A 22,583-nucleotide genomic window follows, 5' to 3' on the forward strand; every position below is an offset into this window, starting at 1 on the left:
AATAGTTAAATGATTTGGTGGAACCAGTGAAAATATATGGATTGAATGTAGACACGAGTCTTGGTGAAAAGACACAAATGAATCATTGTGTTTTTACGTATGTCCCCTCTTTACTTTCTTTCCTCAGCATTAGTATAATTCTCTTCCTTTTTTTTTCCTTTTTACACTTATTCATCTTCCACCACAGAATTTAAACAGAGCGTTAGGGACTGTAACATTGGGGTTCATTGCAAACTTGATAATTGACACTTGCTTCTTGAAATATGAACTGGATGCTAAAATAATAATTCAAGAATAAGATAAACATGAACCAAGTCTGAGGTTAAAAATTGGAAAATCAAGAACAAGAATTCTTGCATCATCTCCCTTAACCATGCACAATAAATACTATAAAAGGAAAACATCATCGTATGGATGGCATCTCCTCGTGGAAATCAAAAGATGGTGTGCGTTTTGGTGTCTTCGTATCTCTGTTTATATAATATTAAAATCATAATATATACATGGTAGACCAATTATAAACGTACACTTTGTTTTTAGATGTATAATAGAAACAAGAGAGATAGAGAGGGGGGAAAAGGAGGACAAATAATACAATAAAAAAATGCAAAGCAAAAAAAAATTTAGACACTAAAAATAGTGTAAGTTTTAGACATTAAAAACATGAAATGTTGTGGACAATTGCATGGCATTTGCACCGACATTTCTTTCGTTTTTTTTAATTCAAACCCATTCAATTAGATAAGGATCCGAATCGAAAGGATAACTGTTGTATGAACTAATGATCCTTATACGAAGTTCTTGATTTTCAATTTCAGTAAAATCAGTGGCGCATGGTTTTAAAGTTTAAAAAGTTGTCACCAAAATAGCGGTGCAGCCGCCAAAACTAAATTATTGTGAACTAGCATTTTTTGGTCCTAACAATTGCTCAAGGACAATTAGTAGAGAGAGAACATTCCTTTCACCAATTCGATACTTTGATGTGAAGATGCAATTTCATTTTTCTCCAGTCTCGGATATCTAACCTAAGATTGTGACATGACACATAATTTGATATGTCCAAGGCTGAAAAGCATCAATCCTACAACTACAAAGTCAGGAGGGTCTTCAAACTTGAATAATTCTGCACAAGTTCGTTGGGTGATATATCAGAATAATATTTTGGTGATCATGCTTCTAATTTAATGTTCCACTTGATAAGAGGGACCACAAAGAATCAGTTGAAGTAGCAGAAGAAGCAGAAGAAGAAGAAGATGAAGAAGATGAAGAGGAAGAAGAAGAGCTATAATGGAAATCAATCTGCAATTGTCGATGAAGATAGGGACTTGAAACACTCCATTTCCTCTCCTCCTTCTGTAGTTGCCAGAGTGGTATAGCAGCAAGAAAGCGTTTGATGAACTCTTTACAACACTCTTTTCCACGACAAATTATCTCACGACTTTCTCCACTTTTTGCACTCTCAGCACCCCTACTTCCCTTTGAAGGCTCCCTTTTTACTGTGTCTATTGTCTTATACATCAAACTCGAATCATCAAACTTCAATATGAATGCCTGTTGACACCCCTCAAAAAGCCGCTCCCCCAAAGAGTCAATGATGTAGTAAGCATCTCTTTCTACCTTCAGCACAAAGAAATGATCATTCCAACTAACTATGTAAATTCTTGGCTCATGATCACCCACCTTGATCTTTATCTCCTCCCAGATTTCATCAAAAGACATGGCTCCTTTTAAGCACTGAAACTTCTCAGGGGAGAAAAAGCCCGTATACGATTTCTGAGGCAGAACAACAAGAGGTCTTAAATTGGCTTCAATGATCGTCTCAAGGTCAAAATGTTTATCTGGGAAGAGCTTCGAGTAGTAGTCACTGCTGCATAGCCTTCTCCATTCGGATGAACCTTGTGTAATGAGTTTCTCGAGTTGCACTCTTGTTGGCATACCATGGTTGGAGTGGAGCCAATGGGCTATGAGTGCAACTAAAACCGTGCATGCACTCTCACCACAAGCTCTTTCACTCATTTGGTCAAAGGAAGCAAAAAATGCATTGGTTTTGAGCTTTGCCTTCCCATCCCTACTTTTAATCTCCTTGAATTCCCAACCTTTTGCAGTGCCTTTCTGGTATACTTGTGGAATAACTTCGTTTGATTTCTGTCATAAGTAAACAAAAGCATATAGTAAGTAACTATCTAGTTGATCTAGAAAAGTAGGGACCATTTGTTTTGCTTATTACAATAATAACCAATAGTGTAACATAAAAACGAGGTTAGGAAGTAAGAATGTAACACACCGTGAAAGGACCAGGATACGAGGTTTGAGTTTGTTGTTTGTCAGTGGGTGTGTTAAAGTTCCACTCATTGAGGCTTCTATTCCTCTGCAAACGAGTCTTTCTCTCTGAGGTTGTAAACCTCTCAGAGCCATTTGTGAGTGTTGGCCGTGTGCTGCGGGTTCCACTGTTATTGCTACCACTGCTTGTGTTGGAATCGTTGGATGAGTCATCCGAGTCAAACACGGGGGATCTATCCGAGTCACAAGGACTGGTTTGTTTTGATTCGTCAATCTTGCCATTATTTTTCCTTCCCAAGCTTGTGAAATGCTTTACTTTCTCTATAATCCCGTGTTTCTTCTTTGGCTGGACACTGTTTTCAAAGGGTCTTGCTGTCACTGAGTCACCCTTAGAATTAGAATCTCTCAAGTTCAATAACCTTAAAGAGACCTGTTCAAAAGAGTAGCGGAGTAAGATACAGTATTTTTCCATCATATGTGTATAACCATTTTTGCTATATGAGGCTGTCAAATTCTTAAAAAAAACAGCAATAACAAAGTGTTATTCACATTTCTTTCTCAACATTTACTTATTTATAGTTGCCATTCATCATTCTTATTCAGACGGACAAGTTAATCAGGGAGCTTTACTTGAAAATAATAAAGAATATTAAATTTAAAATGTTTTCCGTAATCATCTCACTGAAAATTGTAATACATAATATTTGTTATAATAAATGCTTCTAAAAGCATATGCAACAAAATTAATGATGTGTTGATGCCATATCTTTTTTTTTTTCTCACAACGTAAAGATTGAAAAACCATAGTAAAAAGTATTTAAAAATGTGTACTGGTAGTGTTTTTGAGCCACAAATATTAGCCACTGACGAACGAATAACTTTTAAATAAAGAAACAAAAAGAAAAGACAAATCATTCACCAATCACGGTCAAATTACGTTATTATGAAAGTCAATTGGCACAGACAGATATGAGGCGAGGAGAGTCAGGAGTTGAAACAACAAAATAGGACATAATCCATTCACGTAAACATAGAAATTTTGAATGGAGGAACCAAGACTTTCATTCTACTTTTGGTGTGTGTGCTTATGAAAGGGGTTTGACTAAGAAGGTTTAAATAAGAAACACAATTAATTGTATTAATAATTAATAATTACTAAAAAAAAGCGACAAGGAAAACGAGGATGCAGCGTACCAAAAGGGTAGCTTCTATGCATAAACCATTGACCCTCAACTTGATTGGAAGCCTTCTTTGAAAGTGATTATGAGAATTGGACTTCGTCTTCTTCTCCTCCCTCGCCACCAACTCCACCACCGCAACGCTCATTTCCGCTTTTCCGACCACCGTCATCTTCGCTTTCGCTTCTCCCCCACCTCCCTCTCCCTGCATTTCATTTTTAAACATTTCCTCTTTTATGAACAAAGACAAAAAAAGTTTATCAATAAACAAATTAACAGATTATACACCCTCCTCCATTTCTTCCGCTTTTTTATCCTAAAAATATCTTTGAAATTCATAATAATCTTAAAAAATCGTTAACATAACTGTTTGTCCTAGTGGAGGGTTTTATGTTAAAGAAAAGAATAGCATTCTTATATGTTATGACATTATAAATTTCTTTACAAACATTTTACGATGAAAAAAATGGGTGAAATATTAGTTAAACAATTCGATAAATAATGGTTGTTCTTACATATAAGACATGAAATGCGAGGTCGCAAACATCGAGGGAGTTGTCTTTGAGAAGGAGATGAAAAGCGCAGAGGTCGCGCGCATCCCATGTTAGAGAGGGGGATTTGGAACCGAGGGACCTACTGGAAGAGGTTGTTTGAGACGATCGTCGTTTTGAGAAGGGAGCGAGTGAGAGAGGTGTCGTTTTCGGTTTGGATGAAGTGGAAGGTTTTTCTTTCTTCGTAGATGTCCCTGTTATTTCGAACGCGAGCTTGTCGTTCGGGGCACCGAGGTTGCTTCCGAAGTGACCCAATTGGAGCTTCAATTGGGTAACCTTGAGCGCGTGACTGTCGTTGTGCCCCGAAAACCTCGTGGCCCAGCACTTCATCGGCGACATGTCCTCGTTCCGTACGCTGAATGCTGTGTTTGGTCGGAGGAATAACCATGGGTTGAAGAAAGGGGCTGTTAATTCGGGTAGTGACAGGTAGAATTGGTTGGGTTTGTATATGTGATGGTGTGGTTTTGGAAAGTGGAATGAAGAGTGATTAAAGAGAAGGAAGAGAAGAGAAGAGAAGAGAATAACGTGGTTTTGGAGTCAAAGCGAATTAGTCACAGTTGTGAGTTTCTATATTTCCGCGTCAGCGGAATGCCACGGTCTTCAAGAGTTTGCATCAACACACGCTTGCGGAATGAAGGATCAATTACTTTCTAATGTCTCAAATTCTCATTCTTTTTCTTTTTATACTCTTAATTAATTTTAACTCCTTCTAAAATCAACCAACACCCATATATTTTATTAAATTAACGATTAAAGTAGTGAATATTTATAATTTTAAATTTTATAAATTGCAGAACCTGGCACAGTTTGAATGATTTCAGGTACAGTGATGTGACAATGTCTCATTGGCTTGCAAAGCAAAGAAAGGGTCGGTTGGTGAAGAAGAGCCATACACGTCAACCTTTACTTTCAGATAAAAATCTCAGCCACCATGGATAAAATGCTTACACTTACACATTCTTCACTCCTCTGTTACCACAATTATTCATATATATAATAATACAATATCCCTCTTTTATTCCTACCATAAATCAAAAACTTGTAAAATTAATGATAATTATATCATCATAAGCACAATTAGTTTCTGATATAATAAATTTAATGGTGCAAGGTAGAAAAACTAATTTTATTTATTATTACGTATCTGTTATACAAGATGTTGTGAAAAAATAAAAGCATAGCGAATATTTTCAGATTTTTGTATTATTATGTGAAATTATGTGTGTCTTTTGGTATCCGATTAGGGTTGGATTTGGGGTGTTAAAAAGTACTGGACTTGTGTTTGGCGAGTCTTTGATTGGGCCTTGAAGAATACAAATGGGCCCATCGATAGCAAGTCCACACCATAGCATCAATAATCGCGTTAAAGAAAAGCACTCAATTGGTTACTACACACGCATTTTTCAACATAAGCCGTTTGAGTGATGTTAATATCTTATTAGAAGTAAATTAAATAATGGGGTAACAATCTTAAACCTTAAGACCAACTAACAGTGAGAAGTTTGGGTTTGGTGTTTGGGAAACTGAAGAGTTAATTACAGACATTTTTATCTCCCTATGTCCAATGTTTCTGCATCTGCCCTCTCTGCATAAAAAGAGACGCTATAAGATTAAAAATTATTTTTTTAATAAATATAAAGGGATTCTCATTATAATATTTTTTTTTCAAACAATTTTTTTCGATTCTACTCTTATTTAATATATATCATTTTATTAATATAATCAAGTATTTTGTCATTTCATATGAGTTATTTAAAAAATAAAATACTCTCCGGCTCTTCCTTTAATTCTTTATTTTAAGGCAACAACAGGGAGAAATGAAGAAAGAGAGAGCATACTCTCACACATTTACACATTAAATCTCACATATCAAATAAAATAACTTCAATTTTCAATAACTCTTTGCATTTTATTTCTTGTTTTTCAATTTTAATTAATCTAAAATTATTTTTGTATGTTAATTTTTTATTATCGTAAAAATTGAGTAAAGGAGGAAAATGCGGATACACAAGCACGGTTTTCCGATAGTATATATAAATATTATTAAAATACATAAATTTTTTAATGTCTCACATATTTTATCATATTTAACTTTCATCTTGATTTTATGATATTATTTTTTAAATTTAACTTTAACTATAAACTCTTTTAAAATGTTTTTAAATCAATAATCATTGCAACCGCTAATGTTATTAATAATATAAAAAAATATGCACTATTAATAAATTTTTCATAATTATAATTACATTAAAAAAATTAATTTCGAATTCATTTTAAAGATATTAATATTTAAATTATAAAGATAACTAATTTATTACATTATTTTAAAAAAATTGTAACAACAAATTTCTATCGTCCGTAATATCAAAATTGAATATATATAATTTTTAAGAAGTATTTATAGAAAAGTTTATGAAACAAATAAATACCAATATCTTTGAAAACTATCAAACTCGGACAATATGTCTATGTTAGGCACACATATTAGACACTCAGATTCGATATTCATAGAACATATATAGGTAAAAAATTTAATTCAAAAAATATTTGTTAGATTTCTGACAATTATAGCATAGTTCTAACACAATTTTAAAAATGATAAATACATTAATTTAAAAAAAATAAATTTATTATATAAATTTTTATTACGATTATAAAATTAAAGAACAAATCCTTTAAATTAATTATAAAAAACATTTTTCTATTAAAAAAATTAAAACATATTTAAACATATAAATTTTTATTATTAATTTATATAATTTATAATTATATAATACATAAATTCGTTTATATTTCAATCTTTATGCTTTGAAACTATTTACAGATTTGATTTTGAAAGAGACTTAAAAACGTTGTAAATCCTCTATTAATTAATATCATTCACATGTGACTTATTCTTCCATGACCAAGAAGTCTACCCCTGGTACATTAGGTTACTTTATATAATTAATGTTATTTGTTTCATTGGTTGCTCATTTTAAAATCTTTATAAAGTCAAGTTAGAATAATATATTAATTTACTCACAACTTTCTCATTCACTGAATATATATATATATATATATATATATATATATATATATATGGTTAATTTAATTTTGAAAAACCTGATTATGTATGTGATTTTTTTCATAAATAATAAAATATATCATTTGATGGAGGAAAGGAAAGATGAGATCAACTAATAAAAATATATCAATAGTAATTATGACTTTTTTTAATAATTATTAATGAGAGGAAATGTGAAAGGGTACCAAGCGCATTGTTTAAATTAAAAAGTTTATTAATGGCTTTTGAAACATACCCGCCCAAATCATAACCACTGGTGTTTGAAGTTGAAACATTACCACTGTACCACGTAAGAAGAACCAACCAATAACCATGTCTGTTCAACACCTAACATCACAACCAAAAACTAATAAATTTACATCATTTCACAAACAACAAGCATAATCATGTCATTCCTCCATTTTTTTTTCCTTTGGGAAGGACATCCATTTATTGTTTTCTGGCTTTTTTTTTTTATTGTTTCCCATACATGTCTTCTTAATTTGAGTTCTCTTTTTTCAGATTTGTGATAAAAATTATATGTGAGTTATTGTATAAGAGTTTTTTTTTACAGACTTGTAATAAAAATTATAAATGAATTATTGTATAAGGATTGAATCACTCTTAAATGATTAATATTTATTTATTGTAAAGTACATGCCAAAATAAACATAAGAAGAAGACATTCCAAATTGCTAAAATCACCCGTTAGCTTGCTGAACACAAACAAACGCTCACACTGTGTACTTCAAATCTAATTGTTTGTTGGCAAATTTTCTTTCCACCATCTCCATGAAGGCGCCGATGGGTGCTGGTGGTGGTGACGATGGTAGCCTCGATGGGAAAAGACTATTTGGATATAGTTTGAAGCATTTTTCAACTTCTTGAAATACACTTGAATTTGTTAGGGTTTTAGACTATGAATTTCAATTATGTACAATTGTGTTACATTGTATGTCACATCATATATTGTTAATGATGGTAATGAAAATTTAACAGTGACTATATTGCATATTTTTTTAAAACAACTATAATCAAAATGGTAATTAAATTTAAAAAATTTAAATAACTCTAAATAAAGCATAAGTTTACCTTCTTACTTAACCTCAATTGCACCCTGCACTCCCTACCTGTCTTCCAACCACAACACTTTCATTATTTTTCAGTCGCCGCAATATTTGATAGAGCATTTTCATATTTGAGTGTGTAAGAGGGTTGACGAAAAAATTCATTATATTCAACGTTTCGTAATGCACAAATAAATTTATTTTTTTTAATTGGGTACTCCATTTTTGCACATAGCTAATTTTTTATGGATATTATGACTTTCAAAAATATGAAAAAAAATAAAAGTAAAAAAGAAAACAAAATCACCACTAGTAAAAATACCATAAAATTGACTTTAACTATTAAAGTTTACTGTAAAGCATCACCACTTGAAAATGAAAAAAATATACTATATTTTCCATTATACTCATAAGAGTATTGTTGAAATTAAAAAAAAAAAAAATTGGAGGTGCAAGGAGAAAATATGGAGGTGACGAGAGAATTTGTGTTATTTATTTAAATCAAATCTCAAGATCCAACACAATTCTCACTCTCTGATCAAATCTACAACTGTTAATATTAATTAAAACATATTTTATTAAATAAATTAAAATTTCAATATATTTTAAAATAAAATATAACACTTGTGTTTATTACACCAAAATGACAAGTTTTTATAATAACCTATTTTGTTAGGAGAAGAAAAAAAGGGTAAAGAAATAAATAACAAACCAAACTTACATACATATATGATTAATGTCATGCTCGATGATTTAAATAATTGAATTGACTTGAAGTACATCATTTGGCCTAATTTAATTGTTAATTAAAGCACTTAATTTTGAAGGGATGGGTTTCATATATTATGATATTGTTGGTAAACCACGGGAATATAAAAATGTGTGTATATGGTGCTTTGCTTTTCTCTCTCAATACTCAATGGTATGTCTGAAAGAGATTTTTTATATGTAAATTTTAATACAATTCTTATAAGTTATAGTTAATTTATATAAATTAAAAGTAAACTTTTAAAAAATTACTTAATTACCAAAACTTTCAAGTAATGAAACAATAGTATTTATAAAGTTGTACAATTGTTAGTAATAGTTTTATTTTTCATAATTAAAAGAATACTTGTTTTTTAAAAAAATTGTCAAACATAAGTTTATATAAGGATCAAAATAGAGACAAAGTACAAGACTACAAACGGTGAAGATCAAATATCAAAAATATCAATAATAAATATCAAATTGAAATTATTAAATAGTTTTTTAGAGGTTAGGAGTACTTAGAATTTTACTCTATAAATATTAGGTTTTTATTTTATAACAGAGTTGAAACTTGTAAACACCTACATAAATCCTAAACCACCACTAAAAAAATTTATTAAATAAAAATTAATTTTATAGAAATTTTTTTTATTAATTACTATAATAATTAAATTAAAGACAATTTTAGAGACTAAAAAAATTTATTGATTTATAAATTAGTTTTTATTATTGATAAATAATTTTTAAATTAGTATCTAATTAATTACAAATATTTTAACTACCAATTATCTAGATTCTAAATTTGGTACAAAAAAATCTTGATAGTTAATTAAATAACAATTTAAAAACTATTTATCAATAATAGAAACAAATTTAAAAACCAATTATTTTTTTAATCTTTAAAGTGATTTCTAATTTAGTTACTATAAAAATTAATTATTTTTTTTCTCTAAAATTATTTTTTATTTAATTATTTTTTTTAGTAACTACTGTTTATGGATTCACGGGTTAGTACAATATTCTTAAATATTGTATTTCATCCTTTATATTCAACTGTTTTTTTTTATTTATACATTCTATATTTCTTTTATTTTTTTAACAAATCTTAAACATTTTTTATTGTTTAATATTAAAGAGAAATGTAATAAAGGTGTCTTTGAGATATTTATGTGACGTGGTTGATGATTTAATCTTGTTACCTTATCCTATCTAATCATGAGGTCATGTTTTAATGTTAGTTGTAGGTAACTTTATATATCTTTTGTGACGAATGCTAAGGTGGACAAAAGGCTCATATAATATACGGTGGACCACTTTTAATAACACATATCAGAGAAATTAAAATCAATAAAATTATACACTCACTTAAAATAGTTACTTTGTTTTAAAAATATCTTATCGGTAGCTAAGATCGAATGGTCCTAAAATATCTCATTATTCAGTACCATCTTTCATAAGAAAAATATGACAAAGTTAAAAGTGTATTAACACACGTAGAAAAATAGGTAATACAATATTAATCATAATATGTGTATGCTAATATCGATCCCAAAATTAGAAGAACGAATAAAAATTGTATAAATAAAAACAATAATCAACACAAAATATATTATTATTATAATATTTATTGTACCAATATATCAAACACTTACGTGAGTTTCGTATAACCTTTTGTAGATATACTCTTGAACGAAATTTGAAGTCCGAATACTAAAAGATAAATAATTGATAGAAAAGTGATCAATAATTGATAGAAATTCGATAACATTTTTTTTTATTTTAATCACGTATAACAAGATCTATAAGATACTTAACAAGATTCACAAAATATTGAGATTAAAGAAAAAAAAATATTCATATAAACTCAATCACATAGGTTAAGAAAAATTAAATACAATCACCTAAATCATCAATTCTTGAAATATCTAACGATTTAGGCCTTGTTTGCTTTTAGGTGAGGAAAACAGAATATTTACTATATCAAAAAAAAAAACGAGATACTAAAAAACAAAAATTTACAAAACACGAGAATGTTGGTCGGTTAAAAACTTTCTTCCTACGTTAGAAGAGAATTGCGAAGAAAGTAATATATATATATATATATATATATATATAATTATTTATAGTTTATATTTCTCTTTATTATAAATTTAAATTACTATTGTTTTTATTTAAAATAGGATTATAATTCAAACATATAAACTGTAATTAAAATTATAAAAAAAAATATTTTTATAAAATAATATAATTAATAATATTATATATAGTAAATTATAAATATAAATAATAATAAATATATTTTTTAATAATAAAAAATAAATGTATATAATAATTATATTAATTATAAAAAAATAAAGATAAAAGTAATAATGTTATTTAATTTATAAATAAATAATCAATTAATTTTTAATAATTTTTAAATATAAAAATAAATTTATATTTTATCTATTAAAAAAAATATAATTTCAATTACACCTATCTCTTTATTCACAAACTTTCACACATTTTTTATTATATTTATTTTAATCCAAACAACCTCATTTTCTTCACACTTTCTCTTCAAATTTCCTCTCTCTTCAAATTCACTCTCTCAAATCCACTTCCAAATCGAAACAAAACCTTAAAAAAAAACTTACAACTCTCCTGTGAAGTCATTTACTGTTTGTTTTTGTTTTATAAAACTTGCATCCAGATTAACTCTACTCCATAATTGATCATGTGCACCTGTATTGAACGTGGAGCCTCGTGAAAGGATCCGATCCATATAAAAATATTCAATTGTTTAGTTAACAAAATTATAAGACGTTGTTGATTTTTCATTTTGTGATGGTGTAATGAAAACTAATGTTCATAAAAAATATATTTACTTCAAATACCCAGTACATATTTAATCTAGTGCATTAATTTTTCTGCGTTTAACAATATTATAGCATAGAATGTAACTTGACAATATTTACAACATAGTAAAAATCTTATAAAACGTCGTTAATTTTTAAATTTGAAAAACTTTGCGTGGGTGTTGTTGTCGTTTACTACTATACTTAAATAGATAGATCCTCGTTATTATCGTCAATCTAAAAATACTAAACAACAACTTGTCTAATATTTTTTTCACGTTATTATTATAGTCACAAAGTTAGTTAATATAACAACAATACTAATTTAGTAGCATTGTGGTAGAAAATTGTTCCATGATTCTACCGAACACCTAAGAAAAGGTCTGAATTTTACGACCATGTTAATGAATTAGTATTATGACTTTAGAAAAGTGTTTGAACAATGGCGTCAAAAAAGTTGTTTTGTTGGCTTTTGAAAACTTGCACTTATGTTCTTCCTTTTCTAATTGGATTAAACTAATAATAATAGTAATGGTGGAATCACAGAGCTAATAGTCCATGGATTTAACCACTCAGCTCTCTTTGTGGGTTATTTTGGTTGCATTTTTTTATGTGCTTAGTACCTAATCAATTAATTAATTAATTAACTTTTTTCGATACAAGTTTTCGATAGAGTCAAAGGATCTTTCTAACCTGCCACATAACCCAAACCAGGGATTTGAACCCCAGATTCCAGAAGCTGATTATTCTAGACCAAATTATAATGGAGTTCAAGTTATTGAGGTGGATTTACACATGTTTTTTTACAATGGATAGATGTTAAAAAATTATCCAGCTGGCGTGACCTTGATTGCAAATATTTTTAATATGTATTTAAATTTTAGAATAAAGTAAATCTTGTCTTTATTTGATAAAATAAATTATGTTAATGACGATGCTGAAGTACATGCTTTGTGTAATTTAATTACATAATTTTCAATGAATTTAACTTCTATATAATGTTAGAAAAAAAATACTGATTATAAATCATGTTTACTCATGCTTAAAATAATTATTATGAATTGAATATATATTTTTTTATAATGTATAGTTAAACCTTTGTAATAAAAAGAATTATTAAAATAAGTTTTTGTTAATTTTTTTTATGTGTTAAATATTTTTTTAACATAAAAATAAGATATTATATTAAGAAAATAATAATTATCAAATTATACACAATTTGCATGTAATTATTGTACTATATTATACGTAATTAATTTAATAATTATAGAATCTCATAATTAGTTTCATACACTTGTATATATGTATATATTTCATGAAGTGATGTAAATACACAAGAGAATAAGAAATCTATTTTTTTTACCATCTTGCTCTGATAGTCTTTCCATTTTTATCATTAAATAAGAGATTCTCACAAAAAAGGCACAATAATGCTGCCAAGTCGGCTGCCATGGACCCAACCAATCCCTACTATGTCGCAGGGGTAATTCACGCGAAGACCGCCTGTCAAGTTTGGGAAGATCTCCACGACCAGTTCGGACAGAAGAATGCGCCAGCTATTTTTCAAATTCAGAAGGCAATAGCAACCATGTCCCAAGGTAGGATGTCAGTGGCTTCATACTACATCAAACTCAAAGCGCTGTGGGATGAACTCGAGCTATATCGTTCACCGATAGTTTGCAACCAGACAAAGGAACACCATATTGAGAAGGAAGAAGATAAAGTGATGCAATTTCTCATGGGGTTGAATGATTCGTTTAAAACAATCAGGTCCAATATTATCGTCATGAATCCTCTACCAAATGTCCGACAAGCATACTCTCTAATTCTGCAAGAAGAGATACAACAACAGATGAATTCAAATCCTATCAAGATTTTTTCAATCGCGACATCAGTACAGGGTCGATCTGCCAATTGGAAGCAATCAAAAGGTAAGACCTGTGAACACTGTAACAAATCAGGTCATACCATAGACGAATGTCGTACTTTGAAATTTCATTGCACATACTGTGATAAAAGAGGACACACAGAAGATAGGTGTCGCATAAAAAATGGGACATGGAACTCCAATGGGCGCAATGACCAACAACAACGAATAAAAAATAACCCCAAAAGCTCTTATTCATCTGCAACAAACATGGCAGATTCCTCCTCATTGCCACATGATAGTAATGAGTCTAATGGAAACTTTGTACAAGGGTTCACTGCCGAACAAATTTAGCAATTGGCAAAGGCTGTTTACTCGCTCAGCATGGTAAAAAGTGAAGTGTTTATTAACGCTGTTGCGGTTATATTTGCTCATAACTTGTCTATTAATTCTGCTTTTACAAAACCATGGATTTTGGATAGCGGAGCAACCGATCACATTGCATTTGATTCACAATTTTTCACACACACTTCATTACCATTTATTTCAAATATTAATCTTCCCACAGGCTCAACTGCGACCATCTCATCTACGGACACGATTAAATTCAATGACAATATCACTCTCAAAGATGTTCTTTGTGTTCCTTCTTTTAATTTAAATCTCATGTCCGATAGTAAGATAACAAGTGTACTGAATTATTGTGTTGTTCTTTCTCCACATGGTTGTTGCATCTTGCAGGACTTGACTACGGGAGGATGATTGGCTCGGGTAAACAATACGCAATCTTATACTACATGTCCCTTCTTCCAAACCAAGCCCACGCATATCAAATTTCGACCGACCCTCTGATTTATGGCACAAGCGTCTCGAAAATCCTTCTCCAGCGCGTCTACAACTTGCATCTTCATTACTATCTATCAATAAAAATCTCATTTCCATTCATAATAATTGTAGTGTTTGTCCCAAAGCAAGGATACCCTTTCCTTTAAGCACAATAAAATCTCATTCTCCATTTAATTTATTGCATTGTGGCATTTGGGGATCCTCATAAAACTCCAACTCATTTTGGAAAACGTTTTTCTCATTATAGTCGATCACTATAGTGAGATGTACTTGGCTATTTCTTATGAATCACAAATCTGAAACCCAACATCTATTAGATTCATTCATTACATCTGCACAAAATCAATTTCAGGCATTTATTAATTGACAACAGACTGGAACTTATTTCAGTAATCTTTTTTCTCAAAAAAGGTATTGAATGTCAAGGCACTTGCGTCTACACTCCTCAACAAAATGGACTAGTAGAACACAAACATAGAGACACACTTTAAACACCGCACGAGCCCTCCTATTTCAATCTCATTTACCATTAGAATTTTGGGGGAATGCGAGCTACTATATAATCAATCACCTTCAGTTTCTCACCTAAAAACTTTTTGGTTGTCTATGTTACGCAACTATTGTTTCACCTAAATAAAAATTTGATCTGCGCGCCCGAATATGCATCTTCATTGGTTATTCACACAATAAAAAAAACATACAAATTATTTGATATAGATGTAGACACTTTTTTTACAAGTCGGGATGTCACCTTCCATGAAAGTGTTTTTCCATTCTGTCAGACGCAATCCTCACCTCCATCACAAGATATTTTGCCCGCCATTGATATTTACTTACCCACTCCTGTCCAACATTCACTTGATCCACCATCTTCTCCTACTCATCACAATGCACTTAAACCTACAACACACCAACCTTTTTCTTGCACGCCAGGAAGTCCTGCACTCATTACTGAACCTTCTCCAACCAACCTTCATGTTCGACGATCAACTTTTTTGTGACAATCAAGCGACATTACATATAGCAGCTAACCCGATATTTCATGAACGCACACAAAACACATTGAGATAGACTGCCACATTGTGCGAGAAAAATTACAAGCCGAGATAATGAGTCTTTCATAAGTACCGACACAGTACCAACTCGCAGATATTTTTATGAAGGCACTAGACAAGGAACTTTTTTGACGCTGCGACACAAGTTGGGGGTTCATGATCTTCACCTACCAACTTGAGGGAGTATTAAGGAAATAATAATTATCAAATTATACACAATTATTGTACGATATTATACGCAATTAATTTAATAATTATAGAATCTCATGTGGATCCCTACATAATTAGCTTGTAATTTGTAGAAAGAAAGTCTCCTTATACACTTGTATACCTGGAGTGATGTAAATACACACAATAGAATAAGAAATCTCTTTTTCTTACCATTTTCTTGTATATTAAAATATTTTGTGTTAACTCAAAATAAATATTATAATATATATTATTTTTTATAAATGTTATAATATAATTCATATTTTTATTTATTATGTATAAAACAATTGATAAGGAACTATTATAACAATTTTTTCACTATAAGTATATAAAATATCTAAATTTTTTAATAGAAATAAAAAAAAATCGTATGTTGCGAAAATATTTAATCCTTATTATAAAAAACTAGCAAATTTATTAGTTATGTATAAGTATTTGAATTCGAAAATGATCGTATTCAAATTAAGTTCATTTACAATAACTAAAAAGCATGGATAGGCTATATTTTGCACAATAATTTAATTTACAATTTACTCTTTAGGGAAGCATTAATTAGAACTAAGTCAATTCTGTTAAACATAAATGCTGATTTCATCATGGTGACAATCAAACCATATAAGTTCAAGTTTTTTTATAGCTCTCTTCCTTCGGAAATTCACGTTTCATTACAAATTCTCAATTCTAAAATAATTTAAACAAAAATATTTTTCAGTATAATTAAGTCATTTTTAGATTATTTTATTTGAAGTCTGTATTAAAATTGTTATAGTAAATAAGTAATTTTTTCAAAGTAACAAAATATTAACATACCTTTTTCTTGGTGTGATTTATAATATTTTGGATTCGAATGTGAGTTTATAAAATACGTTTGGAGTCGTTTACGACTGTAATATAAAATTCAGAAATACATTTATGATTTATTATTTACACTTTTTATACAAAATTATAATATAATAAAGAGAGTAAATATGAGAATATAATTAACAAAATAATATTTTGCTATTATTTTAAAACTCTAAAACAACAAAAGAAAGGAATACAAATTTACAAACGACAAAAAACTGAACCATTTTTATTTTTAATTGTGAACAGAGTAGAATTTATATTAAACATGACATCTTAAAATAATTATTATAAAAAAATCAATAAAATCACACATTTTGTTGAGTTTCTTTTAGTTTTCTATTTTTTTTGTTTTTCTTTCACTGTTTATTTTAAATATAAGTTAATTGTGACTTTTTTTAAATAAGTAAGAAAATATTATATGATTTTTTTTTTCTTTCTCTCTTTTAATTTACGTCTTTTTGTTTCTTTTATGTATACATAAGATTTCCTGACTTTTGTATGCAACACTGTTATCAATGTAAAACGATTACATGATAGAATAAATTCAATATGTTACTAGAGTGCGTTAATCATGCTTTGTTTTCCTTGTTTATTTTATTATATATGGATACAAATTAAAAATATTACAATTTTATATTATTAATTTGATAAATAAAGTTTTCATAATTTATAACACGGAAGACTCATTGCATTTTGTTGAGTTTCTTTTAGTTTTATAGTTTTTTTTTGTTATTTTTTCACTGTTTATTTTAAATATAAGTTAATGGAATTTTTTTTAAATAAGTAAGAAAATATGATCATTTTTCTTTCTCTCTTTTATTTTACGTCTTTTTTTCTTTTATGCAATTCACTGTCCTTTGTATGCAATACTGTAGCACAATTATCAATGTAAAACGAGAAACATGATGGAATAAATTCAATATGATACTAGAGTGGGTTAATCATGCTTTGTTTTTCTATGGTGTTTTTTTTTCTTCTTTCTTTCTTTTCATCCTTTCCTTATAGAAATCAATCAAGATAAACCAGTGTTCTTGTTTTTTTTCTTGTTATTCATCATGGATTTGGGTCCAACACTATGCTATTTGTATGTATATATATATATATATATATATATATATATATATATTTGTTTTTAGGAGTAAACATGTGTCTTCAAACTATTCATTTATTAAGTATTTATAGAATTTATTTATTTATTCATTCAGAGCAGTCATTGAAAATACTTAAAAACCTGAAATATTAAGAAAATCATATAAGTTGAGTAACATATTAGGCATGAGTCTTTCACTTAGTTTAAACAAAGAGTTTCCAAACTCTCTTACTTTAAATGTGATTGGTATACAAATAAAGTCCAAAGTCCACAATATAATGTTATTTATTAAGTCACTAGATAAACATCACAGCATGAATATTTGTATATGTTACGAGCATAATCCAAAGAAAAATAAGTTTATAATTACTCAATGTTCAAGCTATAGTTGAAAAATGAAGTTGTTGAAAATTATGTGATGTTCTCTATAAAAGTCTAAAGAGATTAACAAAATTTACATATATCTTCGATCTTACAAATTCATGTATATTTACAATCATTGACTTGAAAAGACGCATGTTTTGTTCTCTTTAAAAAATTAAATTAATTTCATATACATCAATAATTCAATATTTTTAAATAATATCTTAAATTCAAGTTTTATAAATAAAAACATTTACAATGGCTTAAAAGAAAACGAAGTTTTTATTAGAAATTAATTTTATATTTTTTATTAAAAAATAATTTTATATTAAAACCTATGTAGCACAGACACAAACACTGATACGACACGGACACCGACACAGAGATACGTAAAATCTCTAAAATGTAGGACACGAATCTATATATTATATAGTTATTAATTATATAAATTGACAATAAAGATGGATGTGCACAAGTATGTTACAAATTATTTTTTTGAAAGAAAAAGATGTTTTTCATTACTGATTCACAAATGTTTGTTTCTTATTTTTATAATCATAATAACAATTTATACAATAAAATTTGAATTTTTAAAAAATTAATGTATTTTTTCTTTTTAAAATTGTGTTAAAACTGTATTAAAATTGTCATAAATTTAATAAATACTTTTTTAATAAAATACTTAATAGATACGTATCCTACATGTATTCATACGAGTGTCGATACACCATTTAAGAAGAGTGTTCGAACTTGATAGATTAAAACACAAAATTTATTTTATGAGAATAATATCTGATGAACCGAAGACAAGTTACAATAGAAAGAATGGATGTACTCAGCATTTTCTACTTTCATCTGTTACACGAACTTTGACCCTTTCCTCACGTTCGTCCAACTTTGCATTAATATAAACCAAACTTGTTAATTAGGTTTTGTACCAGTGCGGTTACAATGCTTTGTCCTCAAATAAATAAAACCTAATTTAAAAATAATGCAATGCTATTTTACTCGTTCAAATTAATAAAAAAACATTTTATAAAAAAAAATATTGAGTTTTTAAAATACAGTACTATTAAAACAATTATCTTACATGACTAATGACTTAATCTAACTTAATCTTTCGGGTCCCACATTCCTTCAACACACCAACCAATAAATTGCAATTTAAGTAAAAGAAAAGAGAGAGAAAAAAACAAAAACAAAAGTCAGAAAGCATGTTGCATTATAATACTGTCTGTCTAAACAGTGCATGTTTTGAGATTCATTTGCATTTGCAATAAAATACAATAACTGATTATTCCAACGTTTGTATTGGCTAATGCATACGTATGAATGATGAATCACACAGGTGTTTCTGACACGTGTTAAAAAAATACATAAACTATGTTCAGCTAATTAGTTTTATACTTTAATTATAAAAATAAGTAAATTTTAAAAATTATTAAAATAGATAAATCGTATACATTTTATTATTTATTTACAGTAAAGTTGAAATTTAAATTTTAAATTTACACATTTAAATAGTTATTTAAAATTTTATCCATTTTATATATAAAAATAAAAAAGTCATAATAATAATAAAAGCTTTCATGTTAGACATCACTATACAACTTGACATCTCAGCTATACTGACACCTTAAGTAACAACAACCATTTGTCATCACATGAAAAAATAAGTATATTAAAAAAAAAAGAAAATAAAGAAAAAAATACAAAAATACAAAAATATGGGAAACTATACCAAAACTCATACCTTAACAAAAATGATACATATGTAGACTATATCCATTAATAAATAATTATAATAACAGACTATATGGTAGCCTCTTATACCAATGAAAATATTTTCTATGAATAAATCATAAATTAGTCAACTTATCAGCACACACATTTCCGTCACAAAAAATATAAATAACCATAAATTTGATTTTTCCACAGTAATTAAGACAAATATTTCATCGACTCCGAAGCATCCAAAGAACATTGGTCTTAGCAATAAATGCAACACAAACCAAAACATAATCACATTTCAGCCAGACATTAGTACGCCCCATATTTTGAGTTCCCCCCATAACATGTATAATCTCATAAAACTAATCAATTAAAGTAGTCTAAACTTAAAAAAACGTAGAGAAAACTCCAAAAAAATTATTTCATACTTCTACGAAAAATACTTCCATAACAATCTACATATATGACTCTCCCACTATTTATCTTTTGAGTGAATGATACATATTAATTCAGAATTTAAATACAAATAAAATATATTATAAATGCTGAATTTAGATATAACTAAAGTTAATTTATCTAGTACCACGACTATAACTGCAAAGAGGATTACAGATAAAAATACTAGGACGAAGACAGCAAAATATGTGACGAATGATTTTTTTTTTGATCAGCAACAAATTAATGAAATAAAAGGAACACTTCAGGAGTGTCCCAACCCTTATACAAAGAAAGTCATCTAAGATACAATGCATAAAATAAAGCAATAGAAAAAACAATACAAAGTTTAGCTAGAAAAACATAAGCTTGAAGCATCGCATGTATCCTAGAAAAACAGAGATACCTACACCTGGATAAAAAAAACAGCACGTGCTGTCACAATAAGCCCAATCTGCAGTTTTTAAGAATACCTATGTTGCAGAAGCCACCGAAAACAAAACTTCTCCTACCTTATTGAATATTATCTACTCACTTCCCCCTTTCACCGACTCCAAATAGCATATCAGGGTGGCATCTCATAGTCCACTGTCATACCTTGTTTTTGATTCCAAGTCTTCCTTTCTAAACTTTCCTCTGAATCTGACATACCCCTTCCCCTTTACAACCTACCCCCTTACATTCAAAAGACAAAAACATCAGAAACTCTAATTCCCCTCCGTTTAGGCACCATCATGACTTCAAATGTTCCTCCCTCACATCTTTCGCCCTGCTTAACTCATCTGCTATGGTTTAGGAGCAACCCCCTGTGCCCTGAATCAGACTAAAAAAATACTAGATTTGTCACACTTTTGTATTGGAAACATCTTGCTAGGTTCTGCCATGGAGATATGATTGCCATCACATGGTTTCTGGCTCCCCTACAAAGAAGATAGAATTAGCATTTTATACATTGGACAGGGTTTAGATGCCACTCCGCAAGAGAGTAATTAAAAGACTGCATCCTATGTTTCATCCATGACTAGGCTCTAACTTGTGCTAGATGAAAAATTTCATCATCATCCACTACACCATTTTTGAAGATTATAGAGTTCCGCTGCTCCCAAAGACATCTCACCACCGCTACCCACATGCCTTTCCACACCATATTCTGCTTGTAATTGAAAGCTTGAAAGCTGAACTGCTCCAAATGACATGTCAGCTCCCTATGTTGAGCAAAGACAATTCCCATCCATCTAAAGCATTTATTCCACACACGTTGAGCTACCGAACACTCCACAAATAGATGTTGTACTGTTTCGTTGCCACCCCCACACAATACACATAATTGGTTGTTTATCATCACCCCTCTCCTCATTAAGTTTGTCTTTGTTGGAAGTTTGTCTAGAAGGGCCCTCCACGCGGTTACCAGCACATTAGGATACGCTTTAACCTGCCAGAGCAAGTTAAAGATTGCATTTGGGCCATCTGTAGAAGATTTAGTAAGTCGTTCATATGCCGTCTTCACCGAAAAAACTCCAGATGTGTCCCCTTCCCACTTCTGGGAATCCATCTCTTCCCTGATGAGTTTGGTTCTGCTTATCACTCTTAGCAGCTCATCTACTAGTTCAGACTCCCACTGAAACCTATACCTTCTCCAACCCAGCGTCCATGTCCACTCATTGTCCTCCCATATTCCCACCTCAGACACCTTTGATTCCTGATTCAGCGATATAGAAAACAGTCTCGGAAAGGAATCCCGTAAAGTCCTGCTGCCAGTCCATGCGTCCTCCCAGAAACGTACCCTATCCCCATTCCCCAATTTCCAGCTAGTGGCACTGTGAAACCAACTTACTTCTTCTTCCTCACCACAACTCTTGCACAAGTCTTTCCACCACCAAGAGGAATTCTTCTGGTTGTTACGGCTTGGATTTGAATCCATACCATACTTAGACAACAAAATATCTTTCCACACGCCTTTTTCTTCACTCATAAGTCTCCATTTCCATTTTGCTAAAAGTGCTGCGTTGAATTTCCTGATGTCTTTGATTCCCAGCCCTCCTTCCTCCAGTGGTCTGCAAATTTTGTCCCAACTCACCCACGGTATTGGCCTATTCTCCCTTCCCCATCCCCAGAGAAATCTTCTTTGGATTCGTATAATACTCTCACAAACCATTTCTGGTGCCTTGAAAAAAGATAAGTAATACAACGGTAATGACGTAAAAACCGATTTAATTAAGCAAATTCTGCCAGCCATAGATAGAAACCTCCCCTTCCAAGCACTAAGTTTTGTGTTTAACTTTTCTATTATCATCTCCCAGTACTTCTTCCTCCTTGGATTTCCTCCTATCTCCAACCCCAGGTATTTAAAGGGTATCTTCATAAGAGTACAATGTAGGCTCTTTGCATAGACTTCAAGAGTCTGCTCTCCGACATTAATTCCGGTCAACTT

The 22,583-nt window shown here is 29.8% G+C and overlaps 1 protein-coding gene across 2 annotated transcripts; it reads right to left on the reverse strand.

Annotated features, from left to right (window-relative positions):
* Positions 1-842: 842 nt before the first annotated feature.
* Positions 843-4,679, reverse strand: LOC137823062 (uncharacterized). Of its 2 annotated transcripts, none has more exons than XM_090294834.1 (4): positions 3,974-4,679; positions 3,475-3,689; positions 2,285-2,710; positions 843-2,145 (listed from the first exon to the last, which is right to left on the reverse strand). In XM_090294834.1, exons 2-4 carry the CDS (start codon positions 3,682-3,684, stop codon positions 1,177-1,179), a joined length of 1,605 nt encoding a protein of 534 aa, XP_090150960.1. In that variant the 5' UTR covers positions 3,685-3,689; positions 3,974-4,679; the 3' UTR covers positions 843-1,176. The 2 variants fall into 2 exon arrangements, with proteins under 2 accessions (XP_090150960.1, XP_068484275.2); XM_068628174.2 differs by having other exon boundaries at positions 3,475-3,663; positions 3,974-4,669.
* Positions 4,680-22,583: the final 17,904 nt, after the last annotated feature.

This window comes from Phaseolus vulgaris, chromosome 9 (genome assembly GCF_051622355.1).
Source record: "Phaseolus vulgaris cultivar YP4 chromosome 9, ASM5162235v1, whole genome shotgun sequence".
NCBI classification, from domain to species: Eukaryota; Viridiplantae; Streptophyta; class Magnoliopsida; order Fabales; family Fabaceae; genus Phaseolus; species Phaseolus vulgaris.